Source organism: Lagenorhynchus albirostris, chromosome 4, assembly GCF_949774975.1.
Source record: "Lagenorhynchus albirostris chromosome 4, mLagAlb1.1, whole genome shotgun sequence".
In the NCBI taxonomy this organism is placed as follows: Eukaryota; Metazoa; Chordata; class Mammalia; order Artiodactyla; family Delphinidae; genus Lagenorhynchus; species Lagenorhynchus albirostris.
Window position 1 is genome coordinate 33095168 of NC_083098.1, and position 25380 is coordinate 33120547.

Here is a 25380-nt window from a genome sequence, read left to right on the forward strand (position 1 = left end):
CAACCACTAGTTTGTCCTCTGTATCTATGACTCTGTTTGGTTATGTTTTTTCATTTGTTTGTTTGGTTTTACATTCCACATATAAGTAATATATGGTATTTGTCTTTGTCTGACTTTTAAACTTAGTATAACACCCTGTAGGTCCATCCATGTTGTCCAATCAAAATGCAAACTTTGATAATTTCAATGGCTGAGTAATATTCCATTGTGGGTATATACCCTATCTTCTTTATCCATTCAGCTATTGATGGACACCTAGGCTGCTTCCATATATTGGCTATTGTAAATGCTGCCATGAACATGGGGGAGCACACATGTTTTTAAATTAGTGTTTTTGTTTTCTTTGGTTAAATACCCAAAAGAGGAATTGCTGGGTGGTAAGGCAATTGTATTTAAACATTTTTTTAAAGAACCTCCATACTGTTTTCCATAGTGGCTCCACCAGTTTACAGTCCCACCCACAGTGCACAAGGGTTCCCTTTTCTTCACATTCTTGCCAACACTTATTACTTCTTGTCTTTTTGATAATAGCCATTTGATATGTGTGAGATAATATCTCATTATGGTTTTGATTTGCATTTCCCTGATGATTGATGTTGAGCATCTTTTCATGTGCCTGTTGGCCATCTGTATGTCTTCTTTGGAAAAATGTCTATTCATGTCCTTAGCCCACTTTTGAAATGGATTGTTGGTTTTTGATAGAGTTGTATGAGTTCTTTATATATTTGGAGATTAACCCCTTATTGAACATATCATTTGCAAATATCTTCTCCCATGCACTAGGTTACCTTTTCATTTTTAATAGTTTCCATTGCTGTGCAAAAGCTTTTTAGTTTGATGTGGTCCCATTTGTTTATTTTTGCTTTTGTTGTCCTTGCCTGAGGAGACAGATCAAAAAAATACTGCAAAAACTGATGTCAAAGAGCATACTGCCTATGTTTTCTTCTAGGATTTTTATGGTTTCAGGTCTTAAATTTAAACCGTCAATCCATTTTGAGTTTATTTTTGTATATAGTGTAAGAAAATGGTCTAGTTTCATTCTTTTACATGTAGCTGTTCACTTTTCCCAGTGCCATTTACTGAAGAGACTGTCTTTTTACCATTGTATATTCTTGCCTCCTTTATTGTAGACTAATTGACCATATTAGCATGGGTTTATTTCTGGACTCTCTATTCTGTTCCACTGATCTAAGTGTCTGTTTCTGTGCCAGTACCATACTGTTTTGATTGCTATAGCTTTGTAGTATGGTTTGAAATCAGGGAGTGTGATACCTCCAGCTCAGTTCTTCTTTCTCAAGATTGTTTTGGCCATTTGGGGTCTTTTGTGATTCCATACAAATTCTAGGACTGTTTGTGAAAAATGCCATTGGTATTTTAATAGGAATTGCATTGAATCTGTAGATTGCCTTATTAATTGCCAATATTAATTCTTCCAATCCATAAGCCCAGTATATCTATTTGTGTCATCTTCAATTTCTCTTATCAGTGTCTTACAATTTTCTGACTATAGGTCTTTTACCTCCTTAGGTAGGTTATTCCTAGGTATTTTATTCTTTTTGATGCTATGATAAGTGGGATTGTTTCCTTAATTTCTATATCTGCTAGTTCATTGTTAATGTATAGAAATGCAACAGATTTCTTTGTATTAATTTTATATCCTGCAACTTTACCAAATTCATTAATGAGCTCTAGTATTTTTCTGGTGACATCTTTAGGATTTTCTATGTATAGTATCATGTCATCTGCAAACAGTGACAGTTTTACCTCTTCCTTTCAAATTTAGATTCCTTTTATTTCTTTTACTCCTCTGATTGCTGTGGCTAGGACTTCCAAAACTATCAATATGTTGAATAAAAGTGATGAGAGTGGACATCCTTGTCTTGTTCCTGATCTTAGAGGAGAAGTGTCCAGATTATCACTGTTGAGTATGATGTTAGCTGTGGGTTTGTCATAAATGGAATTTAGTATGTTAAGGTATGTTCCCTCTATACCCACTTTGTTGAGAGTTTTTATCATAAATCAATGTTGAATTTTGTCAAATGCCTTTTCTGAACCCATTGAGATGATCATGTGATTTTTATCCTTTGTTTTGTTAATGTGGTGTATCATGTTGATTGATCTGTGGATGCTGAACTGTCCTTGCATCCCTGGAATAAATCCCACTTGATCATGGTGTATGATCCTTTTAATGTATTGTTGAATTTGGTTTCCTAATATTTTTTGAAGATATTTACATCTATGATCATCAAGGATATCGGCCTGTAATTTTCTTTTTTGGTAGTGTTTTTGTCTGGTTTTGGTATCAGGGTATTACTAGCCTTGTAGATTGAGTTTGAGAGTGTTCCTTCCTCTTTAATTTTTTGGAATAGTTTGAGAAGGATTAGTACTAACTCTTCTTTAAATGTTTGGTAGAACTCCCTGTGAAGCATCTGGTCCTGGACTTTTGTTTGTTGGAAGTTTTTGATTACTGATTCAATTTCATTACTAGTAATTGGTCTTTTCAGATTTTCTATTTCATCCTGATTTAGTCTTGGAAGATTGTATTTTTCTAGCAATTTATCCATTTTTTCTAGGTTGTGTAATTTGTTGACAGATAATTGTTCATAGTAGTCTCTTATGATTGTATGTTTGTGATATTGGTTGTAATTTCTCCTATTTCACTTCTGATTTTATTTACTTGGGCCCTCTCCTTTTTTCTCAATGAGACTGGCTAAAGGTTCATCAGTTTTGTTTATCTTTTCAAAGAAACAGCTCTTAGTTTCATTGATTTTTTAAATTTTTTTAAAGTCTCTATTTCATTTATTTCCACTTTGATCTTTATTATTTCCATTCTTCTACTAACTTTGGGCTTTGTATAGTCTTCTTTTACTAGTTCCTTTTAGTTGTAAATTTAGGTTGTTTATTTGAGATTTTTCTTGTTTCTTGAGGTTCGCCTGTATTGCTATGAACTTTCCTCTTAAAACTGATTTGCTGCATCCCATAGATTTTGGATCTTTGTGTTTCCATTTTCATTTGTCTTGAGGTGTTTTTTGATTTCCTTTTTATTTCTTTGTTCACCCATTGGTCGTTTAGTAGCAAGTTGTTTAGTATCCATGTGTTTATATTTTTTCCAGTTTTTTTCTTGTAATTGATTTCTACTTTTATACTGTTGTGATCAGGAAAAACACTTGATATGATTTTGATCTTCTTAAATTTATTGACACTTGTTTGACACATGGCCTAGCATGTTATCTACCCTGGAGAATGTTCCATGTGCACTTGAAAAGAATGTGTATTCTGCAGTTTCTGGATGCAGTGTTCTATATATATCTATTAAGTTCATCTGATCTAATCATTTAAGGCCAGTGTTTCCTTACTGATTTTCTATCTGGCTGATCTATCCATTGATATAAGTGGAACAGTAAAATCCCTTGCTCTTACTGTACTGCTGTCGATTTCTCCCTTTATGTCTGTTAATATTTGTTATATTGTATTTAGGTCCTCCTAATGTTGGGTGCATAAATATTCACAGATATTATATCCTTTTCTTGGACTGACCCCTTTATAATTTTGTAATGCCTTTCTTTGTCTTTTGTTTTAGTCTTTGTTTTAAAGTCTATTTTGTCTGATATGAGTATTGCTACCCTAGCTTTCTTTTAGTTTCCATTTGCATGGAATATCTTTTCCCATCCTTTCACTTTAAGTCAGTGTGTGTTTTTAGATCTGATGTGAAGCCAACATATAAATGGGTTTGGGTTTTTTTTTTATCCATTCACCCACCCTATGTCCTTTGATTGGAGCATTTAGTCCATTTACATTTAAAGTTCTTATGATAAGTATGTACTTATTGCCATTTTGTTAATTGGTTTTTGGTCATTTTTGTAGTTCTCTGTTCCTTTCTCCTTCTTTTAGTCTCTTCCCCTGTGGTTTGATGATTTTCTTTAGTGTTAGGTTAGAGTTCTTTTCACTTTATTTTTTGGTATTTCTATTGTGGGTTTTTGGTTTGTGGTTCATGAGTTTCATATACATGTAACTATATATGTGTGTGTGTGTGTGTGTGTGTGTGTGTGTGTGTGTGTTTGTGTGTGTTTTAAGCTGATGGTCACTTATTTGAATACATTCTAGAAGTACTACATTTTTACTCCCCTCCAGCCCATGTTTTATGGGTTTGGCATCAAATTTTATATCTTTTCACTTTGTGTCTCCCTTAACTACTTATTGTAGCTATAGTTTATTTTACAAATTTTGTCCTTTAACCTTCATACTACTGGTGGTTGATCCACTGCCTTCACTATCTATTTGCCTTTACCAGTGAATTTCTTTTCTTTCACATATTTTCTTATGTCTAGTTATGGCTATTTGTTTTCCACTTAAAGGAAACCCATCAACATTTCTTGTAAGGCTGGTTTAGTGGTGATGAACTCTTAGTTTTTGCTTACCTGGGAACCTCTTTATTTCTCCTTCAATTCTGAATGATAACCTTTCTGGGAAGAGTATTCTTGGTTGTAATTTTTTTTTTCCTTTTAGCACTTTAAATATATCCTGCCCTCTCTTTTGGCTTGTAAAGTTTCTGCTGAAAAATTGGGGGTTTCCTTGTATGTCACTTATTTTTTCTTGCTGCCTTTAAAATATTCTCTTTATCTTTAACTTTTGCCATTTCAATTATGATATGTGTTGATGTGGATCATTTTGGGTTCATTATGTTTAGAATTCTCTGTGCTTCCTGGATCTGCATATCTGTTTCATTTTCCAGATTAGGGAATTTTTCAGTCATTATTTCTTCAAAGAAATTTTCTGTCCCTTTCTCCCTCTCTTCTCCTTCTCGGACCCCTGTAATGTGAATGTTAGTATACTTGATGCTGTCCCAGAGGTCCCTTAATATATCCTCAGTTTTTAAAATTCTTTTTTCTTTTTATTGTTCTGATTGGGTGATTTCCACTATTCTGTCTTCCAGGTCACCGATCCATTCTTCTGTATCATCTAATCTGCTGTTGATTCCCTCTAGTGTATTTTTCATTTCAGTTTTTGTATTCTTCAGCTCTGATTGGTTCTCTTCCTAACTATATGTTGAAGTTCTCACTGTGTTCCTCCATTCTTTTCCCAAGATCTGTGAGCATCTTTATGACCATTAACTGAACTCTTTATCGGGTAAATTACTTATCTCTGTTTCAATAGTTTTTTTTTTTCTGGAATTTTATCTTGTTCTGTTCTTTTAAATTCCTTTGTCTCATCATTTGTTTGGCCTTTTGTATTTGTTTCTAAGAATTAGGTGTAATAGTTACCTCCCAGTCTTGAAGGAGGTGGTTTTGTGCAGCAGCACCCCTGTGTGGACTGTGTGTGCTGGACAGCTTTGGCAGGCTGGCTAGGGCTGGAGTGGGCATGGGCTGGGGATTTCCTAGGGCATGCTGGGGCTGGGCTGCCTAGGCAGGATGGCTGGAGTGGGTGTGGGCTGGGGCCATTGCTATTTTAAAAGATACTGTGCTTCACTGAGTTCTGGTTAGAAGGGACCTTATGAAATATGATTTAAATGGGGGTTTGTGGGCTTGCCTGATAAATGATTTGTCATTTAAATTATTTCTATGATGAAATGCTTTCTCCACTTCAAGCAAGTGACATACAAGAGTTATCTAGACAGCACCTTCTCCCATAGGTGTAATCCTGCCTCATCAGAGGGGTCAACAATGGAGAGTTACTTGGAGCAGGAAACTCACATGGGCTGCACAAGGTGTCTTAAATCACTGTGAGGCTGTCATCTCCAAAGGGAGCCAGAAAGGGCTTTTGCGGTCTTTTTGCCACAGTGACTCCTTGGGCCATCAGTCCTTATGACTTGCCAGTGTTGAGCACTGTGGAGCATTGTTCAGTGCATCGAGATAAAGGCAGAAGTTAATGTTGCCAAAAAGGGTGATGATGGGAAAAGTGGGAAAAGTGGCAGCTCTGAGAGGATATCCCCTCCAACCCTCACAACATTGGCAGCACCAGAGTGGGCTTCCCTGAACTCCACATGTACTTTCTGCCCATCTCAGGGTTGTACCAGCATTAGAGGTGTGTCTGATTAATAACTGTTTAAACTGCAGGCTTTCTCTGTGCAAAGCAGCTGGTTGATATAATTAAGCCACAGCATGTTCTTGGGGCAGAGGCTTTGCATTCCAGTAGTCCGTGGCCTGATTCTGGGCTCCCTGGCTTACTACCTGTGGGACCTTGGCCACCCTATTTAGCATTTCTGAACTGTGATTGCCTCATTTATGAAGTGAGGAGGGTAGCACCAGATCCTAAAGCAGTCCCGAAGATTATGTGAGAAAATGTGGTAACTCAATATGTCATATTGTTGTTAAGGTTGTGTTATGTTTTCCAAATGTACCCCTCCATCTCCCCACCCAAATCTTCCTGCTTATTGGCGGTATGAGTTTGTAAAGCCCAGAACTTCCTTGCTACTCAGATTACACTGGACACAGATATGCTAGATTAGAAATTGTGTTGGTGTCAGAGCAACCTCCACAAAGGGAAGCTTGGCCTTAAGTTGGAGTTCATGTGATCGAGCCCAGCTCTTTGTGGCTGGCCTGTGGCCTGTTTTTGAGCCTGAATATTGCTTGACAGGCAACCCAACTATAGTAGAGAGGAAACCCACTTCCCTTTCTCTGTTCTCTTTTCCACAGAGAAGCCCTGGTATACTCTGGGAGCGGAACAGCCGGTTTTTAAATGGCGTTGGTACTGGAGACTCTTCTTGGGTTTGCCTTCTGCACCGTGCCAATTTGTTCCAACCAGCTTTCCTCGTTTGTCATGAAATCCTCCACTTCCAACTGGAACATAGCTAATATGGGACTTACCTATAATATGATGAATAAGCAACGATCCATAAAGATCCTTAGGGTGTACTACCTCTCATGAACTGGAGCTTCTTTATCCAGGAAGAAATGGGGTCTTAATGAGCCTCTCCCATTGTTGTCTTTTAAGATGTCAGTGGAGCATCTTGGCTCTCAGACTGTGTCAGGTCTCGGAGCTGAGCAGCCCGAAGAAACTGGAGTGGGAGCATGGTGAACATGAGCAGCAGACAGCATGGGCCCTGGCCATCTGAGATATAGGAGCTGTGAAGTGCCATGAGGCCGCATTTGGGTACTTTTGGTATTGGAGTTCCTCTTCATGTGCACAGAAATACAGCATTTAGCTCAGGTAATTCATTATACAGTAGAAAAGTGAACATTCTCATTGAAATAGAATATGGATTATGTTCAGGGGATAAAAACAAGTAAATTTCAATTCATCCAAAACTTAGATCCCTTTCACAAGTTTTAAACAACTTATATTTTGTAAGAAGGAGAAAGGATACCATATGTCCATTTACTGATGGATAAACCAGGCCCTACAAAGGCTGTGTAAAACTCCAAACTGGCCAATTTAGGAGGTCTCTTAATACCACCCTAAAGCTCTTCCCCAAATGGGATTAAATTAAGATACTCATAAACCAGAATTCATTTATTTGAATTTCAGTCTTTATCTTTACATTTATTTATCTGGTTTCTCTCACTGAATATATTTTCCTTCTCCAAAGTAGAAGAAAAAATTGACATTTATCTCTCCTACTTTTCTAGAGGATTAAAAAAGTATACGTGAATGGCTAAAAAATCATAAAAATATTTCATAGAAGCTTATGATTTATTCTCCTACACAGATCAAAATTTGACATTGCCTTATTATCATTGAACACTATACATTTTCTCTTCATCTCATCAGTTTTATCTGGATTGGATTCAGATCTTGTTCAGAACAAGAACACAGAGAGCAAGAACAAACTTGTGGACACATTATGAGGTTATAAGCCCTTTGGAAAGATTTGTGAATGATCTGATGGAATTATATACATTTCAAGAGGTTGGCAATGGGAATTAAAGTGAGCACTGGAATATTAAACTTCATTTGTTATGAGAGTAATAGCTTGTCCATTACTCATGATTTATCAGACATAAACTACATACATAGTTGTTAGAAGTACAAACTTCCAACTCTTGCTTTATGATAAAGTGTATGTGATGTGACTTAGCATGGGACCCAATAAAATGCTGAGGAAAAAGTCAACATGCAAATAGTGCTCTGAAAAATTTAAACAATAGTTTCACTTCTCTTTCTCCAGGCCTTCACTAGCTGATGTCTAAAATAATAAATTTCACAGACATGTTGGAATCACCATTAAATAGGAATGTGAATGCACAGCAGTAGAGCAAATCTCCAATTTTGCTACAAAGGGTCAAAGAGGTGTAATACCCTCCTCCCCATCAGGAAAATGGATATTAAATATACTTTCTCATGGTTAAAATTAAGGGTGTGGTGGGGAAAGAATGAATGGAATACATACTGTGGTGTTCTCCCTGAGAGGGGTTTTCAGGTAGCGCTGCAGAGGATGTAGCTGGTAATAACTGAGAACATTCCCCACATAGAAATCACCACCAGTAAAGTTTTTTTTTTAACATCTTTATTGGAGTATAATTGCTTTACAATGGTGTGTTAGTTTCTGCTTTATAACAAAGTGAATCAGTTATACATATACATATGTTCCCATATCTCTTCCCTCTTGCATCTCCCTCCCTCCCACCCTCCCCAACCCACCCCTCTGGGTGGTCACAAACCACCTAGCTTATCTCCCTGTGCTATGCAGCTACTTCCCACTAGCTATCTATTTTATGTTTGGTAGTGTATATATGTCCATTCCACTCTCACACTTTGTCACAGCTTACCCTTTCCCCTCCCCGTATCCTCAAGTCCATTCTCTAGTAGGTCTGAGACTTTATTCCCACCTTACCCCTAGGTTCTTCATGACCTTTTTTTTTTCTTAGATTCCATATATATGTGTTAGCATATGGTATTTGTTTTTCACTTTCTGACTTCACTCTGTATGACAGACTCTAGGTCCATCCACCTCACTACAAATAACTAAATTTCGTTTCTTTTAATGGCTGAGTAATATTCCATTGTATATATGTGCCACATCTTCTTTATCCATTCATCTGTTGATGGACACTTAGGTTGCTCCCATGTCCTGGCTATTTCAAATAGAGCTGCAATGAACATTTTAGGACATGACTCTTTTTGAATTCTGGTTTCCTCAGGGGATATACCCAGTAGTGAGATTGCTGGGTCGTATGGTAGTTCTATTTGTAGTATTTTAAGGAAACTTCATACTGTTCTCCATAGTGGCTGTACCAATTCACATTCCCACAAGCAGTGCAAGAGTGTTCCCTTTTCTCCACACCCTCTCCAGCATTTATTGTTTCTAGATTTTTTGATGATGGCCCTTCTGACTGGTGTGAGATGAGATCTCATTGTAGTTTTGATTTGCATTTCTCTAATGATTAATGATGTTGAACATTCTTTCATGTGTTTGTTGGCAAACTGTATATCTTCTTTGGAGAAATGTCTATTTAGGTCTTCTGCCCATTTTTGGATTGGGTTGTTTGTTTTTCTGTTATTAATCTGCATGAGCTACTTATAAATTTTGGAGATTAATCCTTTGTCAGTTGCTTCATTTGCAAATATTTTCTCCCATTCTGAGGGCTGTCTTTTGGTCTTCTTTATGGTTTAATTTGCTGTGCAAAAGCTTTGAAGTTTCCTTAGGTACCATTTGTTTATTTTTGTTTTTATTTCCATTTCTCTAGGAGGTGGGTCAAAAAGGATCTTGCTGTGATTTATGTCATAGTGTTCTGCCTATGTTTTCCTTTAAGAGTTTGATAGTTTCTGGCCTTACATTTAGGTCTTTAATCCATTTTGAGCTTATTTTTGTGTATGGTGTTAGGGTGTGATCTAATCTCATACTTTTACATGTACCTGTCCAGTTTTCCCAGCACCACTTATTGAAGAGGCTGTCCTTTCTCCACTGTACATTCCTGCCTCCTTTATCAAAGATAAGGTGACCATATGTGCATGGGTTTATCTCTGGGCTTTCTATACTGTTCAATTGATCTATATTTCTGTTTTTGTGCCAGTACCCTACTGTCGTGATTACTGTAGTTTTGTAGTATAGTCTGAAGTGCAGGAGCCTGATTCCTCCAGCTCCGTTTTTCTTTCTCAATATTGCTTTGGCTATTCAGGGTCTTTTGTGTTTCCATACAAATGGTGAAATTTTTTGTTCTAGTTCTGTGAAAAATGCCAGTGCTAGTTTGATAGGGATTGCACTGAATCTTCAGATTGCTTTGGGTAGTAGAGTCATTTTCACAATGTTGATTCTTCCAATCCATGAACATGGTATATCTCTCCATCTATTTGTATCATCTATAATTTCTTTCATCAGTGTCTTATAATTTTCTGTATACAGGTCTTTGTCTCCTTAGGTAGGTTTATTCCTAGATATTTTATTCTTTTTGTTGCAATGGTAAATGGGAGTGTTTTCTTAATTTCACTTTCAGATTTTTCATCATTAGCGTATAGGAATACAAGAGATTTCTGTGCATTAATTTTGTATCCTGCTACTTTACCAAATTCATTGATTAGCTCTAGTAGTTTTCTGGTGGCATCTTTAGGATTCTCTATGTATAATATCATGTCATCTGCGAACAGTGACAGCTTTACTTCTTCTTTTCCAATTTGGATTCCTTTTATTTCTTTTTCTTCTCTGATTGCTGTGGCTAAAACTTCCAAAACTACGTTGAATAAGCATGGTGAGAGTGGGCAACCTTGTCCTTTTCCTGATCTTAGTGGGAATGGTTTCAGTTTTTCACCATTGAGAACGATGTTGGCTGTGGGTTTGTCATATATGGCCTTTATTATGTTGAGGAAAGTTCCCTCTGTGCCTACTTTCTGGATGGTTTTTATCATAATTGGGTGTTGAATTTTGTTGAAAACTTTCTCTGCATCTATTGAGATGATCATATGTTTTTCCTCCTTCAATTTGTTAATATGGTGTATCACACTGATTGATTTGCATATATTGAAGAATGCTTGCATTCCTGGAATAAACCCCACTTGATCATGGTGTATGATCCTTTTAATGTGCTGTTGGATTCTGTTTGCTAGTATTTTGTTGAGGAATTTTGCATCTACGTTCATCAGTGATATTAGCCTGTAGTTTTCTTTCTTTGTGATATCTTTGTCTGGTTTTGGTATCAGAGTGATGGTGGCCTCGTAGAATGAGTTTGGGAGTGTTCCTCCCTCTGCTATATTTTGGAAGAGTTTGAGAATGATAGGTGTTAGCTCTCCTCTAAATGTTTATAGAATTCGCCTGTGAAGCCATCTGGTCCTGGGCTTTTGTTTGTTGGAAGATTTTTAATCACAGTTTCAATTTCAGTGCTTGTGATTTGTGTGTTCATAGTTTCTATTTCTTCCTGGTTCAGTCTTGGAAGGTTGTGCATTTCTAAGAATTTGTCCATTTCTTCCAGGTTGTCCATTTTATTGACATAGAGTTGCTTGTGGTAATCTCTCATGATCCTTTGTATTTCTGCAGTGTCAGTTGTTACTTCTCCTTTTTCATTTCTAATTCTATTGATTTGAGTCTTCTCCCTTTTTTTTCTTGAGGAGTCTGGCTAATGGCTTATCAATTTTATTTATCTTCTCAAAGAACCAGCTTTTAGTTTTATTGATCTTTGCTGTCATTTCCTTCATTTCGTTTTCATTTATTTCTGATCTGATCTTTATGATTTCTTCCCTTCTGCTAACTTTGGGGTTTTTTGTTCTTCTTTCTCTAATTACTTTAGGTGCAAGGTCAGGTTGTTTATTTGAGATGTTTCCTGTTTCTTAAGGTAGGATTGTATAGCTATAAACTTCCCTCTTAGAGCTGCTTTTGCTGTATCCAATAGGTTTTGGGTCGTCATGTCTCCATTGTCATTTATTTCTAGGTATTTTTTGATTTCCTCTTTGATTTCTTCAGTGATCACTTCGTTATTAAGTAGTGTATTGTTTAGCCTCCATGTGTTTGTATTTTTTACAGATTTTTTTCCTGTAATTGATAGCATTGTGGTCAAATAAGATGCTTGATAAGATTTCAATTTTCTTAAATTTACCAAGGCTAGATTTGTGGCCCAAGATATGATCTATCCTGGTGAATGTTCCATGAGCACTTGAGAAGAATGTGTATTCTGTTGTTTTTGGATAGAATGTCCTATGAATATCAGTTAAGTCCATCTTGTTTAATGTGTCATTTAAAGCTTGTGTTTCCTTATTTATTTTCATTTTGGATGATCTGTCCATTGGTGAAAGTGGGGTGTTAAAGTCCCCTACTATGATTGTGTTACTGTCGATTTCCCCTTTTATGGCTGTTTGTATTTGTCTTATGTATTGAGGTGCTCCTATGTTGGGTGCATAAATATTTACAATTGTTATATCTTTTTCTTGGATTGATCCCTTGATCATTATGTAGTGTCCTTCTTTGTCTCTTGTAATAGTCTTTGTTTTAAAGTCTATATTGTCTGCAATGAGAATTGCTACTACAGCTTTCTTTTGGTTTCCATTTGCATGGAATATCTTTTTCCATCACCACACTTTCAGTCTGTATTTGTCCCTGGGTCTGAAGTGGGTCTCTTTTAGACAGCATATATAAGGTTCTTGTTTCTGTATCCATTCAGCCAGTCTGTGTCTTTTGGTGGGAGCATTTAAGCCATTTACATTTAAGGTAATTATCAATATGTATGTTCCTATTCCCATTTTCTTAATTGTTTTGGGTTTGTTATTGAGGGTCTTTTCCTTCTTTTGTGTTTCCTGCCTAGAGAAGTTCCTTTAGCATTTGTTGTAAAGCTGGTTTGGTGGTGCTGAACTCTCTCAGCTTTTGCTTGTCTGTAAAGGTTTTAATTTCTCCATCAAATCTGAATGAGATCCTTGCTGGTTAGAGTGATCTTTGTCATAGGTTTTTCTCTTTCATTACTTTAAATATGTCCTGCCATTCCCTTTTGGCTTGCAGAGTTTCTGCTGAAAGATCAGCTGTTAACCTTATGGGGATTCCTTTGTGTGTTATTTGTTGTTTTTCCCTTGCTGCTTTTAATATGTTTTCTTTGTATTTAATTTTTGATAGTTTGATTAATATGTACCTTGGGGTGTTTCTCCTTGGATTTATCCTGTATGGGACTTTATGTGCTTCCTAGACTTGACTAACTATTTCCTTTCCCATATTTGGGAAGTTTTCAACTATAATCTCTTCAAATATTTTCTCAGTCCCTTTCTTTTTCTCTTCTTCTTCTGAGACCCGTGTAATTCGAATGTTGGTGAGTTTAATGTTGTCCCAGAGGTGTCTGAGACTGTCCTCAGTTCTTTTCATTCTTTTTTCTTTATTCTCCTCTGCAGTAGTTATTTCCACTATTTTATCTTCCAGGTGACTTATCCGTCCTTCTGCCTCAGTTATACTGCTATTGATCCCTTCTAGAGTATTTTTAATTTCATTCATTGTGTTATTCACCATTGCTTGTTTCCTCTTTAGTTCTTCTAGGTCCTTGTTAAGTGTTTCTTGAATTTTCTCTTTTCTATTTCCAAGATTTTGGATCATCTTTACTATCATTATTCTGAATTATTTTTCAGGTAGACTGCCTATTTCCTCTTCATTTGTTAGGTCTGGTGGGTTTTTATCTTGCTCCTTCATCTGCTGTGTGTTTTTCTGTCTTTTCATTTTGCTTATCTTACTGTATTTGGGGGTCTCCTTTTTGCAGGCTGAAGGTTCGTAGTTCCCGTTGTTTTTGGTGTCTGTCCCCAGTTGCTAGGGTTGGTTCAGTGGGTTGTGTAGGTTTCCTGGTGGAGGGGACTAGTGCCTATGTTCTGGTGGATGCGGCTGGATCTTGTCTTTCTGGTGGGCAGGTCCACATCTGGTGGTGTGTTTTGGGGTGTCTCTGGCCTTTCTATGATTTTAGGCATCCTCTCTGCTAATGGATGGGGCTCTGTTCCTGTCTTGCTTGTTGTTTGGCATAGGGTGTCCAGCACTGTAGCTTGCTGGTCGTTGAGTGAAGTTGGGTGTTTGTGTTGAGATGGAGATCTCTGGGAGATTTTTGCCATTTGATATTATGTGGAGCTGGGAGGTCTCTTGTGGACCAGTGTCCTGAAGTTGGCTCTCCCACCTCAGAGGCACAGCCCTGACGTTCGGCTGGAGCACCAAGAGACTGTCCTCCACATGGCTTTTGGGAGGTCTGAGGTCTTCTGCCATTGTTCAGTGGGTGTTCTATAAGAGCAGTTCCACGTGTAGATGTATTTCTGATGTGTCTGTGGGGAGGAAGTTTATCTCCGCGTCCTACTCTTCCACCATCTTCTCCTGTCTCCACCACCAGTGAAGTTTTATTGTGAAAAACTAAGGGACAACCCACATCTGCAACAGGGTCACCAGCTGTCAGAGAGATAAACAGAAAGGCTCCTTCAGTGACTGAGGGCCAGATGGCACATCTACTATTACGTGATTCAGAAGCTACTCTGGGGCAGGGGGAAGCCACCTTCACCATCCTGTCTGGAACATGCACCTGGCTCACCACCCACTTGCAAGCTGCTCTGTACATGTGCAGCTATGGAACGCACAGTTATTTGAACATTAAGATGGGAAATAATCCAAAATATGCATCTTCTGTCACCTCCTTCTACAGATATTTCAGATGAAAGGAACTTTAGGGTGCAACAGCTATGTGATTTTGGACAAATGAGCTGCACTTTGGTGGTAAAATCGGGGGACACAATGTCTGCTTCCCTTGTGTTGACCAAGTTGGGGAACAAAGGAGATCACAGCTGGGAAAGTGCTCTGGAAGCAGTACTGAGCTACAGGGAGCCGAGCGGCTGTTGTTACTATGACAGCACATATACAAATGCACTGCGATGGCAAAGGAGGGAGTGGTGTTGATGCAGCAGCGTCTGGGACTCTCCTGCCTGCTGTCCCACTGTGCTCTGCAGGGCTACTCTCGCATCCCCACTGTTGGGTTACCTTGTCCCTGATGATTGGATCTTCAACCCACCATATTTCTTCTTGTCTTTTCTCTTCAGTTATTGGTGCCCTGTCCAGGCAGCCCCAGATGTGGATCAGACTCTTTCGTGTCCCTCTGTGTGTAACCCCTTTGTGGCCTATACCACTGACCTGAGTCCAAGTAGCCTTCAGAGGGTCCTTTAAGTTTTCTGGCCTCAGTCCCACTTGGCCGGAAGCAGGATAGACTGTGCTGATGAGCTGTCGGGTCAATGACTTGTTATGGTTACCATAGTGACACTCTTACTCTATAGATCAGGCCTAATGCCAGCTACTCACCTCCTCATAAAAACCACAATAGCAATAACCTTTGATCTTTTATTTTTTATCACATTTAGACTAACCACCTATATATGCTCAGCACCAATATACGAGAAGGCTGGCAAAGAGGTTTTGTCTCAGGTGTAGACTTTAATAGGTAGTGGCACCTGGCAATACTCTGTTGAAGGAGATTATGAGATCGGGTCTTAGTTTAGCAGTAAAGAGTATCATGATCAGTTAATTATGTCTGCCAGTGATGTGGAAAAAGTTGCCAGAGCACGCATGTCACATGTTTGTCATCTGAATATAAAAAAGACTGATGTCATTTGTTTGTTTACTTTCTTCATCTTCGTGATAAAAAGAAGTGGCTTAGAAAAAAAAGTTTGTGAGTATATTTTTGGGTCCTTTAATAAGAACTTGGTTATAATAGTCTCAAAGTCAATAACCAAAATTATTTGATAGAACTTCAAGATTTAAACCAAAAAGGCCCAAGGCCACAGCCATTCTTCTTTCCATGTCAAATAAGAAGACATCTTCCAGGCTTTTTATTTCTTCATCTCATAAATGGCCTGGATCTGAAGTCTTCTTAGAGTGGCTCTAAATCTTCTTTCAGAGAACACTACAATTGTTATTATATATATGCATTTGAACAAAAATACACACAGATCAAATCTGAAGTAACTATTTGGAGAGTTCAGGAAAAAATATCTTATAATAACTTACTTTTTTTTGTCTTTAAATTACAGGCAGTACTTCTAGGGAAGAGTAAATACTCTTTACTTCTGTCCAAATTAGTCAGATCATTGCTTTAATTTTCCATTCTACTTTGTGGGTACCGTCAAAGCTAATGAATGAGTTTGCACCTTTCTTTCTGAAATTGAGATAAAGATGTATATATCTAAACAGGAAAAACAGGTTTTACTTAAGGAAGTAGAGTAGTTTTCATGAGGGCCACAAACCACATGCTAGGTAACCAGGACTCAAGATATGTTTCCTTTAGCACTCAGCGTCAGCAACTTTGACTCTACTAGTGATAATGAAAGTGTGCAGCCCCTTGAAAAATCTCCTCCGTATCTAGATCATTCATTTCCCATAGCTGATCATAGAGATTGTTAGCTATGATAAATGATAGATTTTGACTTTTTTCTTAGTTTATTACTTCTGATATTAAAAGAGGAAATGGACATAAACTCCATCTTTCAAAATCTGATCATCTCTCATTTGCATTTTTCATCTTTTTGTTTTAAGAATATGATTCACTTTTATATCTACCCCATAAAATGCTGAATTTTTTTAAAATAAAAAGTTAAGATTCAGTTCAGTTTAATTTAGTGAAACTACCATGCTCCTATGTTTTATACTTTAGATTATAAGCCAAAATTTACAAGACTAATCCATTTCCTCTAATCAGTGGAGCTATACTCTTTTACAGTTTGAAGTGATGACTGGACTATATTCTTATAAAACTAGTTCTTTCCCTGTAGGTCTATAAGTACAACCTATTTCTAGAAGATTCCAAATTTCTCTTACTTGATGCCTGGATTTAATTAACAGTAAATAACAATGTTCAAATGTATACACATGCTACTTAAAAAAATATAGGCCTTGGAGATCAGAAATAAAAGGAAAGCAAAAAATCATTATAATGTATTGTGTATGCAAATATTTAATTTCTTAACTATCTTTAAAGTGGATACCCAGTGCCGTGTTTTCTCAGCATGCAAGGGGAAAGGTCAGAAGTTTGCATGATGAATTCAATAATTGTATAAGAACTCATTTTGAAATGAGGGCCACATTTCAGAGCGATTTAAAAGATTCTTTATCAATTTCCAGAGCAGTTAGAACTTCTCATTTTTAATAATAACTGCCACATATGAAATGTAGGAATGTTGTGCCTCATAAATAAACGCATGAAATATGTGAAATTGAGGCATATGCATGCAAAGGAGGAAACCTGGCAGCTGGGACACATTAATAATGCCAGAGGGGTCACCATCTGGGCATGTGCGGATAAAACACATCTGCATTCCTGGCAAAGGGCAGCCTGTGCATCTGGATCACATCACCCCGTCCTCCCCACCCACGCATCATGGCAGGAGGAATTTCCTGACGAATAAGATGCTGCTGAAAGGTACCATGTTTGTTCTTGCAGCCATGCACATAATGAATCTGAAAAGAACTGCTAATCAAGTCAAAACAAAGGAATCTTTTCATTTGTCTAATTGTACAGAATGATGAATGAGTCACACAGTATGAAAGAAAGAAAGAAAGAAAGAAAAAGAAAGAAAGAAAAAGAAAGTTGTGTTATGCCCATTCCCTTTGCGCTACAAATCCTAAACTATCTGCAACCATTTGTGGTGGGTCTGTGTGTATTTGTATGGGTGGGGCTGGAGGGAGAGCAGAGGGATGCTCAGAGGTAAGCAGAAAATTATGATTTCCTGGCTCCAGGAAATATTGCTGCTATCAGTTCAAAGTCAATGAAGGAAAGTGTGGACATATCGAATAAGTAAAAGTACGGAATCCTGGCATATGAAGGGCTCTTAGAAATTCACTTGCTCCATATTTCTATCTTCAAATCAATTGACTGTTGATTTTGCTACTTAAATTCTTAAAGGAGATTCTGCAGTGGCATATATGTATACATGTAAGTATGTATGCAACTATGTATGTATTTGTGTAGTAAAAAGATTCGAATAGATAACACTTTATTGGTACAGTAATGTGTTTTAGTGTTTCACAGCTATTAATAGTCAGGAAGTTTGATTTAAATAAAGCAAATTTTCAATCTGTGGCAAATTATTTGCCTGTGTATTGAGGCAAGTTAACAGTGTATCTGAAGCTGAAATTCTGTGTATTTACTCCTCAAGCCTTCTATTGATTTGAAGAGCAGTAGAAAGATTCTTTTTTGGTGCACCCTCCTCCACTTCCTGCAGATACGAAAAACAGGATACATAAAAGAAGGTGGCGAGGGTGTTGTTGAATGAAATTTTATTTTTAATTAAATGCTGTTAAAAGCATTTGGGAATAATTTAACTTTGAGGCTTTGCCTATGTGTATACTGTATCAACACTAGCACCTGGAAAGAGAAAAATTCAAATATCCAGATGTTCAGTCTATGCTGTGCTAAAAATGTGATCGTGTATTTGCAAACATTCAGGTATTTAGTAGTATCTCAAACAAAATATGAAAAATTTTCTACTTTCTACCCACACTTTTTGGCATCACCTAGGAGCAGTTTATGTTATATTTTTCAACTTTATTTTCTTAATAAGCTGTTTCCTTTGCTCTATGTATTTATGATAAGCTTCTCTGATGTACACAGCTCCTATAGACCATACAACAGAATCAGTCTAGACAAATTAAATGAGCACTTCAGAAGACAGACAAATTTGTTAAAAGCTGTATCTGAAAAAATTCTGAGCTTTTGGATTGGTCTCTCACCTCTGAAGTACCTGGTCCAAATTATGCATGAAATAATGTGAAAGTAATAATACTTTATGCATAATAAATAATACATTCAGGGCATAAATATTATGTATAAATAATAATAATAATATCTTCAATGTACAAAGCTGTTCACACACATTATTGTGTGTGTACTTCCTACTTTTTTTTTCTAAATTCCTCCCTTTTTTATCTGTAAACTCCCACTCCCACCACTTATCATTGATTGACTGAATTGTTCCATCCCAGTACACAAATATAGGAGTATCAGAATTGTTAACCTGTACCGCATGGGAAACGACCTTGCCCACTAGTGATCACATGAAGCTCCTATTGACTTCATCTTACAGACTCCTCTCATTTCCAAAGGTACTCAGAGCAGCACCTTTCCCCCTAATTCCCTTCAATGAGGTTGTTTCACACACTTGTAATGCACTTAGATTTTCTCTTCACGGTCTGCATTTCTCCCTGGGATTCCCTAAACTTCCTAAATGATTTTTAAAAATTTGCATACCTTAAGGTCTGCTTTTTGTGCTGTATGGTTCAATGGGATTTGACAAATGCATAATATCTTGTAAGCAAAATTACAGTATCATACAGATCAGTTTTACTGCCTTAAATTCCCGTTTCACTTCCTTATCCTTTTCTTTCTCTGAGCCACTGGCAACCACTGATTATTTTATTGTCTTTGTTTTTGCATTTTCCAGAATGTCATATAATTGGAATCATACAGTATATAGCCTTTTCATATTGGCTTGTTCCTTCATGTCTTTTTGTGCCTTGATAGCCCATATCTTTTTACTGCTGACTAATGCTTCATTGTATGGAGGTACCACAGTTTGCTTATTCATTCATATTTTAAAGGACATCTTGGTTGCTTCCAGTTTGGGGTGATTATGAATAAAGGTGCTTTAAATATTTTCATGCAGGTTTTTTTGTGAATGTAGGTTTCAATTCAATTGGGTAAATACCTAGTAGTGATCGCTGAATCATAAGGCTATGTTTAGCTTTGTGGGAGACTGCCCAGCTGCCTTCCAAACTGGCTTTACCATTTTGCATTCCCACACAGCAAGAGTTCCTGCTGCTCCACATCCTCATCAGCATTTGGTATTGTTAGATTTTTTATTTTAACCATTCTAATAAGCATGTATTGGTAACTCATTATTGTTTTAACTTGCAATTCCCTAATGACAAACAATGGTGAGCTTCTTTTCATATGCTTATTTGCCATCTGTATATCTTCCTTGATGAGCTGTCTTTTTAGATATTTTGACATTTAACTGAGTTGATTTCTTGTGATTGAGCTTTAAGTATATTTTGGATAACAGTCCTTTATTAAGTATGTATTTTATAGTTACTTTCTCCCAGTTTGTAGCTTGTCTTTTCATTCCCTTAACAGTGTCTTTCACAGAGCACTTTTTACTCCAAATAAAATCCAACTTACCAATATTGTCTTTCCTGGATCATGCTTTAGGTGTTGTATCTAAAAACTCATCACCAAATGCAAATTCATCTAGATATTTTTCCTATGTTATCTTCTAGAAGTTTTATAGTTTTGCATTTTACATTTAGGTCCATGATCTATTTTGAGTTCATTTTTGTGAAATACATAAGTTCTATGTCTAGATTGTCTAGATTATTATTAATTTTTTTGCATATGGATGGCCAATTGTTTCAGTACCATTTGTTGAAAGATATCCTTGCTCCATTGAATTGCCTTTTTGCTCCTTTGTCATGGATCAGTTGACTATATTTGTGGGGGTCTGTTTATGGGCTCTCTATTCAGTTCCATTGATCTATGTGTCTATTCTTTCACCAATACCACACTGTAGTCATTACTACAGCTTTATAGTAAATCTTGAAGTTGGGGAGCATCACTCCTCCAACATTGTTCTTCATTGTCATGCTGTCTATTCTAGGTCATTTGCCTTTTCTTATAAATTGTAGAATCAGTTTGTCAATGTTCACAAAACAGATTGCTGGGATTTTGATTGGGATTGTAGAACCTTTAGATCAAGTTGGAAAGAATCAACATCTTGACAATATTGAACTTTCCAATTCATGAACATTGATTATCTTTCCATTTATTTGAGATCTTCTGTTTTTGCATATAGCTCTTATACATATTTTGCTAGATTTGTACCTAAGTATTTCCTTCCTAAGTATTGCAAATGATATTGTGTTTTAATTTCAAATTCCAATTATTCATTGCTAGTATATAAGAAAGTAATCGACTTTTGTATATTGACCTCGTTTCCTGCAACCTTGCTATAATCATTTATTATTTCCAGGAGTTTTTTGTTGATTGTTTTGGAGTTTTCCATAGAGACAAACATGTCATCTGCAAACAAAGATGGTTTTATTTCTTCCTTCCCAATCTGTATACCTTTTATTTACTTTTTTGTCTTATTGTACTAGCCAGGACTTCCAGCACAATGACAAATTGGGGTGATAAGAGGAGACATTTTTGTCTTCTTCCTTATCTTAAGGGGAAAGCATCCAGTTTCTCACCACTAAGTATAATGTTAGGGTAGGTTTTTTGTAGATATTCTTATCAAGTTGAAGAGTTTCCCTCTATTTCTAGTTTGCTGAGAGTTTTTATATGAATGGGTGTTGGACCTTGTCAGATGCTTTTTCTACATCCATTAATATAATCATGTAAGTTTTCTTCTTTACCCTCTTGATATGGTTGATTGCATAAACTGATTTTTAATTGTTGAACCAATCTTACCTACCTGGAACAAATTCCACTTGGTCATGATGTATAATTCTTTTAAATGCATGGTTTAATTCAATTTGCTTCTATTTTGTTTAGGAATTTTACAATTATTTTGGTGAGAGATACTGGTCTAGAGTTTCTCTTTCTTATAATGTCTTCATCTGGTTGAGGTATTAGGATAATGCTGGCTTCAAAGAATGCGTTCTGAAATATTTCCTCTGCTTCGACTTTCTAGAGAGATTGTAGAGAATTTGTATCATTTCTTCCTTAAATGTGTGGTAGAATTCACCAGTGAAACCATCTGGACCTGGTGCTTTATGTTTTGGAAGGTTATTAATTATTGATTCAATTTTTAAAGATAGATAGAAGGCTTATTCAGACTATTTCTCCTTATGTGAGTTCTGGTATAGTTTGAGTGTTTCAAGGAATTAGTCTATTTCATCTAAACTTGTAGGCATACAGTTGTTCATAATATTCATTTATTTGCTTTTATGTCCATGAGATCAGTAATAATGATGCTTTATTCTTTTCTTATATTAGTAATTTGTGTTCTCTCTCTTATTTTTCTTTGTTAGCTGGCTAGAGGTTTATTAAATTTATTGATCTTCTCCAAGAACTAGCTTTTGAACTAGTTTTGAACTCTTCTCCCCTTAGCATGACTTGTAATTTTTGGTTGAGAAGTTCTTATTGAGGTTCTTATTTGGGTAGTAAGAACATTTAGTGTGAGACTTTGTGTTAATTTGACTAGGAGTTGGGTTGTGTTTGATGTTTGCCATGTGTTAGAGGCTTCAATTTCCATTAGTATACGTGTTTGTGTCTCCCTTTTTGTCACTGGTTTCCCTAGAAACGCATTCTTGTGTAGCTTGCAGCTCTTTCAGCTGTAATCCACTGTTTTCTGGATGCCTGATGATGTGGGGGTCAGGTGATGGGCAGTGGAAGTGTTCTATTATTCTGTGATTAAGCCTTGGTCTTTTAGTAGTCCCCATACTACGACCTTCACAGTGCTTCTGAACTTTTTGTTTTCCCCTGAGGTGAGACAGGAAGGCTAGAGGGGCCTGGAGTTGGGTAATTTCTCTTTCTCCACATTGGCTAAGGCTCTGATAAAATCTTTTCCCTTGTGGTGCAGGTCTTTGTCATGGTGAACACTCTGGAACTCTAGTTCAAAATAATTAACTTTTCCCCTAACCCTGTCAGAAGCACAAAAGTTTTTCTTGGCTTTTTACCATGAGAAAACTTGGTGGGATCCTTGAAGGGAAAACCTACAAAAATATGGGCGGTCCTTAAGACTGTGGCCCCAGGAGTTTCTCACTCTCACACTGGCCTAAACTCCACTCCCAGCAATTCTTCCAGGTTACCCATTAAGTGTTTCCTCCAGTTTATGGCTCTTGCAGCTTCTGCTCCCAATAAGCAGATCTTAGTTTTGAGTTCCTGTATTCACCTGTCTTTCCAGTTTTGTGGGTGATGGCTTTCCCTGTGACCTCTGTTCTCTGATAGGTCCAGGAAAAGTCACTGACATTCAGTTTGTTCAGCTTTTTTTTTTTTTCTTGTTATATGGGAGTGATGACTTTCAAGCTTCTTACATATTAGAGCTGAAACTAGAAGGCCTTCCTATTTTTAAAAATTCCATGATTTTAAAGATCAGGAAACTGAGGCTCACTGTGGTAAGATGAGTAGCTAGAGTTGCCTAACTCCTAAGCCAGTGTTCTTGGCTTCACAGTCTGCTCCTGTTTCCTGGTAATACATCTCACAGAACCAGCCCGGGGAATACTCCCAGACAAAGCAGATGGCAGAGTAGGAGGGTGTGCTAAGGCAGGGTAAACAGGTGTGATGTTTGAAAAAACTACATCAAAATCTCCTAACAGAGAATGTAAATTAATGGGGGGTGTATTCATTTTAGCTTTACAAAAGCATTCAGAAAAGGACTCTTTTATTAGTAAACTGCTTTTACAGTGTATGATTAAATTTGCACAAATGTTATATACAAGTCATATCCCTTGAATGTATTCAGAGTCAACTGATGGTACTGAACACTCACTGTGTATCTAGAAATTCTCACAGGAAAATATTCTGAATCACAAGTCTGGGAGATGGGCTCTTATCTGCAGTGTTTGCATTTTGCAGATTAGGAAACCGTGATTCAGAGATATTGAAGGAGCTGATCCTTGATATGAGAGAAAATAACTAGTGAGGTTGGATTCTTGTCTCTTCTCTGCAACTAATTAGTGATATGACCTTGAGCAAGTTATTTAATCTCTCTGAACTATATTTCACAAAGGGAAGAAAAAAATTATTATCTCCCAGGGTAACTTAGATAATGTACAAAAAGCACTTATTACAACTATAATAAGATGTAATAGTTATATATAAATTTATATATAGTATTTCATATATAAGTATATTATTATAGTGATATAATTATTATTATTACTATGGAATAACTATTATTATAGTAATTATAATTAAGTTATATATAATAATATACTACTAATATACTGGTGGAAGTTACAATATCAAATCATGGAAATAAACTTCACTATATGGCCCCTTATAGAAAAGAGCCAGTGAGAGGACCTTCAAGATGGCAGAGGAGTAAGACGTGGAGATCACCTTCCTCCCCAGAAATACATCAAAAATACATCTACATGTGGAACAACTCCTACAGATCACCTACTGAATGCTGGCAGAAGATGTCAGACTTCCCAAAAAGCAAGAAACTCCCCACGTACCTGGCCGTGTGGCTGACAGGGTCTTGGTGCTCCAGCCAGGTGTCAGGCCTGGGCCTTTGAGGTGGGATGGTCAAGTCCAGGACATTGGACAACCAGAGACCTCCTGGTCCCACGTAATACCAGTCGGTGACAGTCCTCCCCAGAGATATCCGTCTCAAAGTTAAGACCCAGCTCCACTTAACGCCCAGCAAGTTCCAGTGCTGGACACCTCATGTCAAACAACTAGCAAGGCAGGAACACAACCACACCCATTAGCAGAGAGGCTGCCTAAAATCATAATAAGTTCACAGACACCCCAAAACACATCACTAGACGTGGTCCTGCCCACCAGAAAGACAAGATCCAGCCTCATCCACCAGAACACGGGCACTAGTGCCCTCCACCAGGAAGCCTACACAACCCACTGAACCAACCTTAGCCACTGGGGGCAGACACCAAAAACAATGGGAACTACAAACCTGCAGCCTGCAAAAAAGAGACCCCAAACACAGTAAGTTCAGCAAAATGAGAAGACAGAGAAACACACAGCAGACGAAGGAGCAAAGTAAAAACCCACCAGACCAAACAAATGAAGAGGAAATAAGCAGTCTACCTGAAAAAGAATTCAGAATAATGATAGTAAAGATGATCCAAAATCTTGGAAATAGAATACAGAAAATACAAGAAACGTTTAACAAGGACCTAGAAGAACTAAAGAACAAACAAACAATGATGAACAACACAATAAATGCAATTAAAAATTCTCTAGGACTTCCCTGGTGGCACAGTGGTTGAGAGTCCACCTGCCGATGAAGGGGACACAGGTTCGTGCCCCGGTCCGGGAAGATCCCACGTGCCGCAGAGTGGCTAGGCCCGTGAGTCATGGCCGCTGAGCCTGCGCGTCTGGAACATGCACTCCACAATGGGAGAGGCCACAACAGTGAGAGGCCTGCATAATGCCAAAAAAAATAAAATTCTCTAGAAGGAATCAATAGCAGAATAACTGAGGCAGAAGAACGGATAAGTGACCTGAAAGATAAAATAGTGAAAATAACTACTGCAGAAGAGAATAAAGAAAAAAGAATGAAAAGAATTGAGGGCAGAGGGGAGACCTTCAAGATGGCAGTGGAGTAAGTCGTGGAGATCACCTTCCTCCCCACAAATACATCAGAAATACATCTACATGTGGAACAACTCCTACACAACATGTACTGAGTGCTGGCAGAAGACCTCAGACTTCCCAAAAGGGAAGAAACTCCCCACATACCTGGGTAGGGCAAAAGAAAAAAGAATAAACAGAGAGAAAAGGATAAGAATGGGACCTGCACCAGTGGGAGGGAGCTGTGAAGGAGGAAAGGTTTCCATACACTAGGAAG

The 25380-nt window shown here is 37.3% G+C and overlaps 1 protein-coding gene across 1 annotated transcript in view; it reads right to left on the minus strand.

The window, feature by feature from the left end:
- Positions 1-25380, minus strand: part of RNF175 (ring finger protein 175) — a 76187-nt gene that overhangs the window by 27130 nt on the left and 23677 nt on the right. Inside the window, 2 exon segments of the mRNA XM_060147025.1 lie at positions 8327-8417; positions 14194-14257. Coding sequence (XP_060003008.1) covers positions 8327-8417; positions 14194-14257 — 155 coding nt within the window.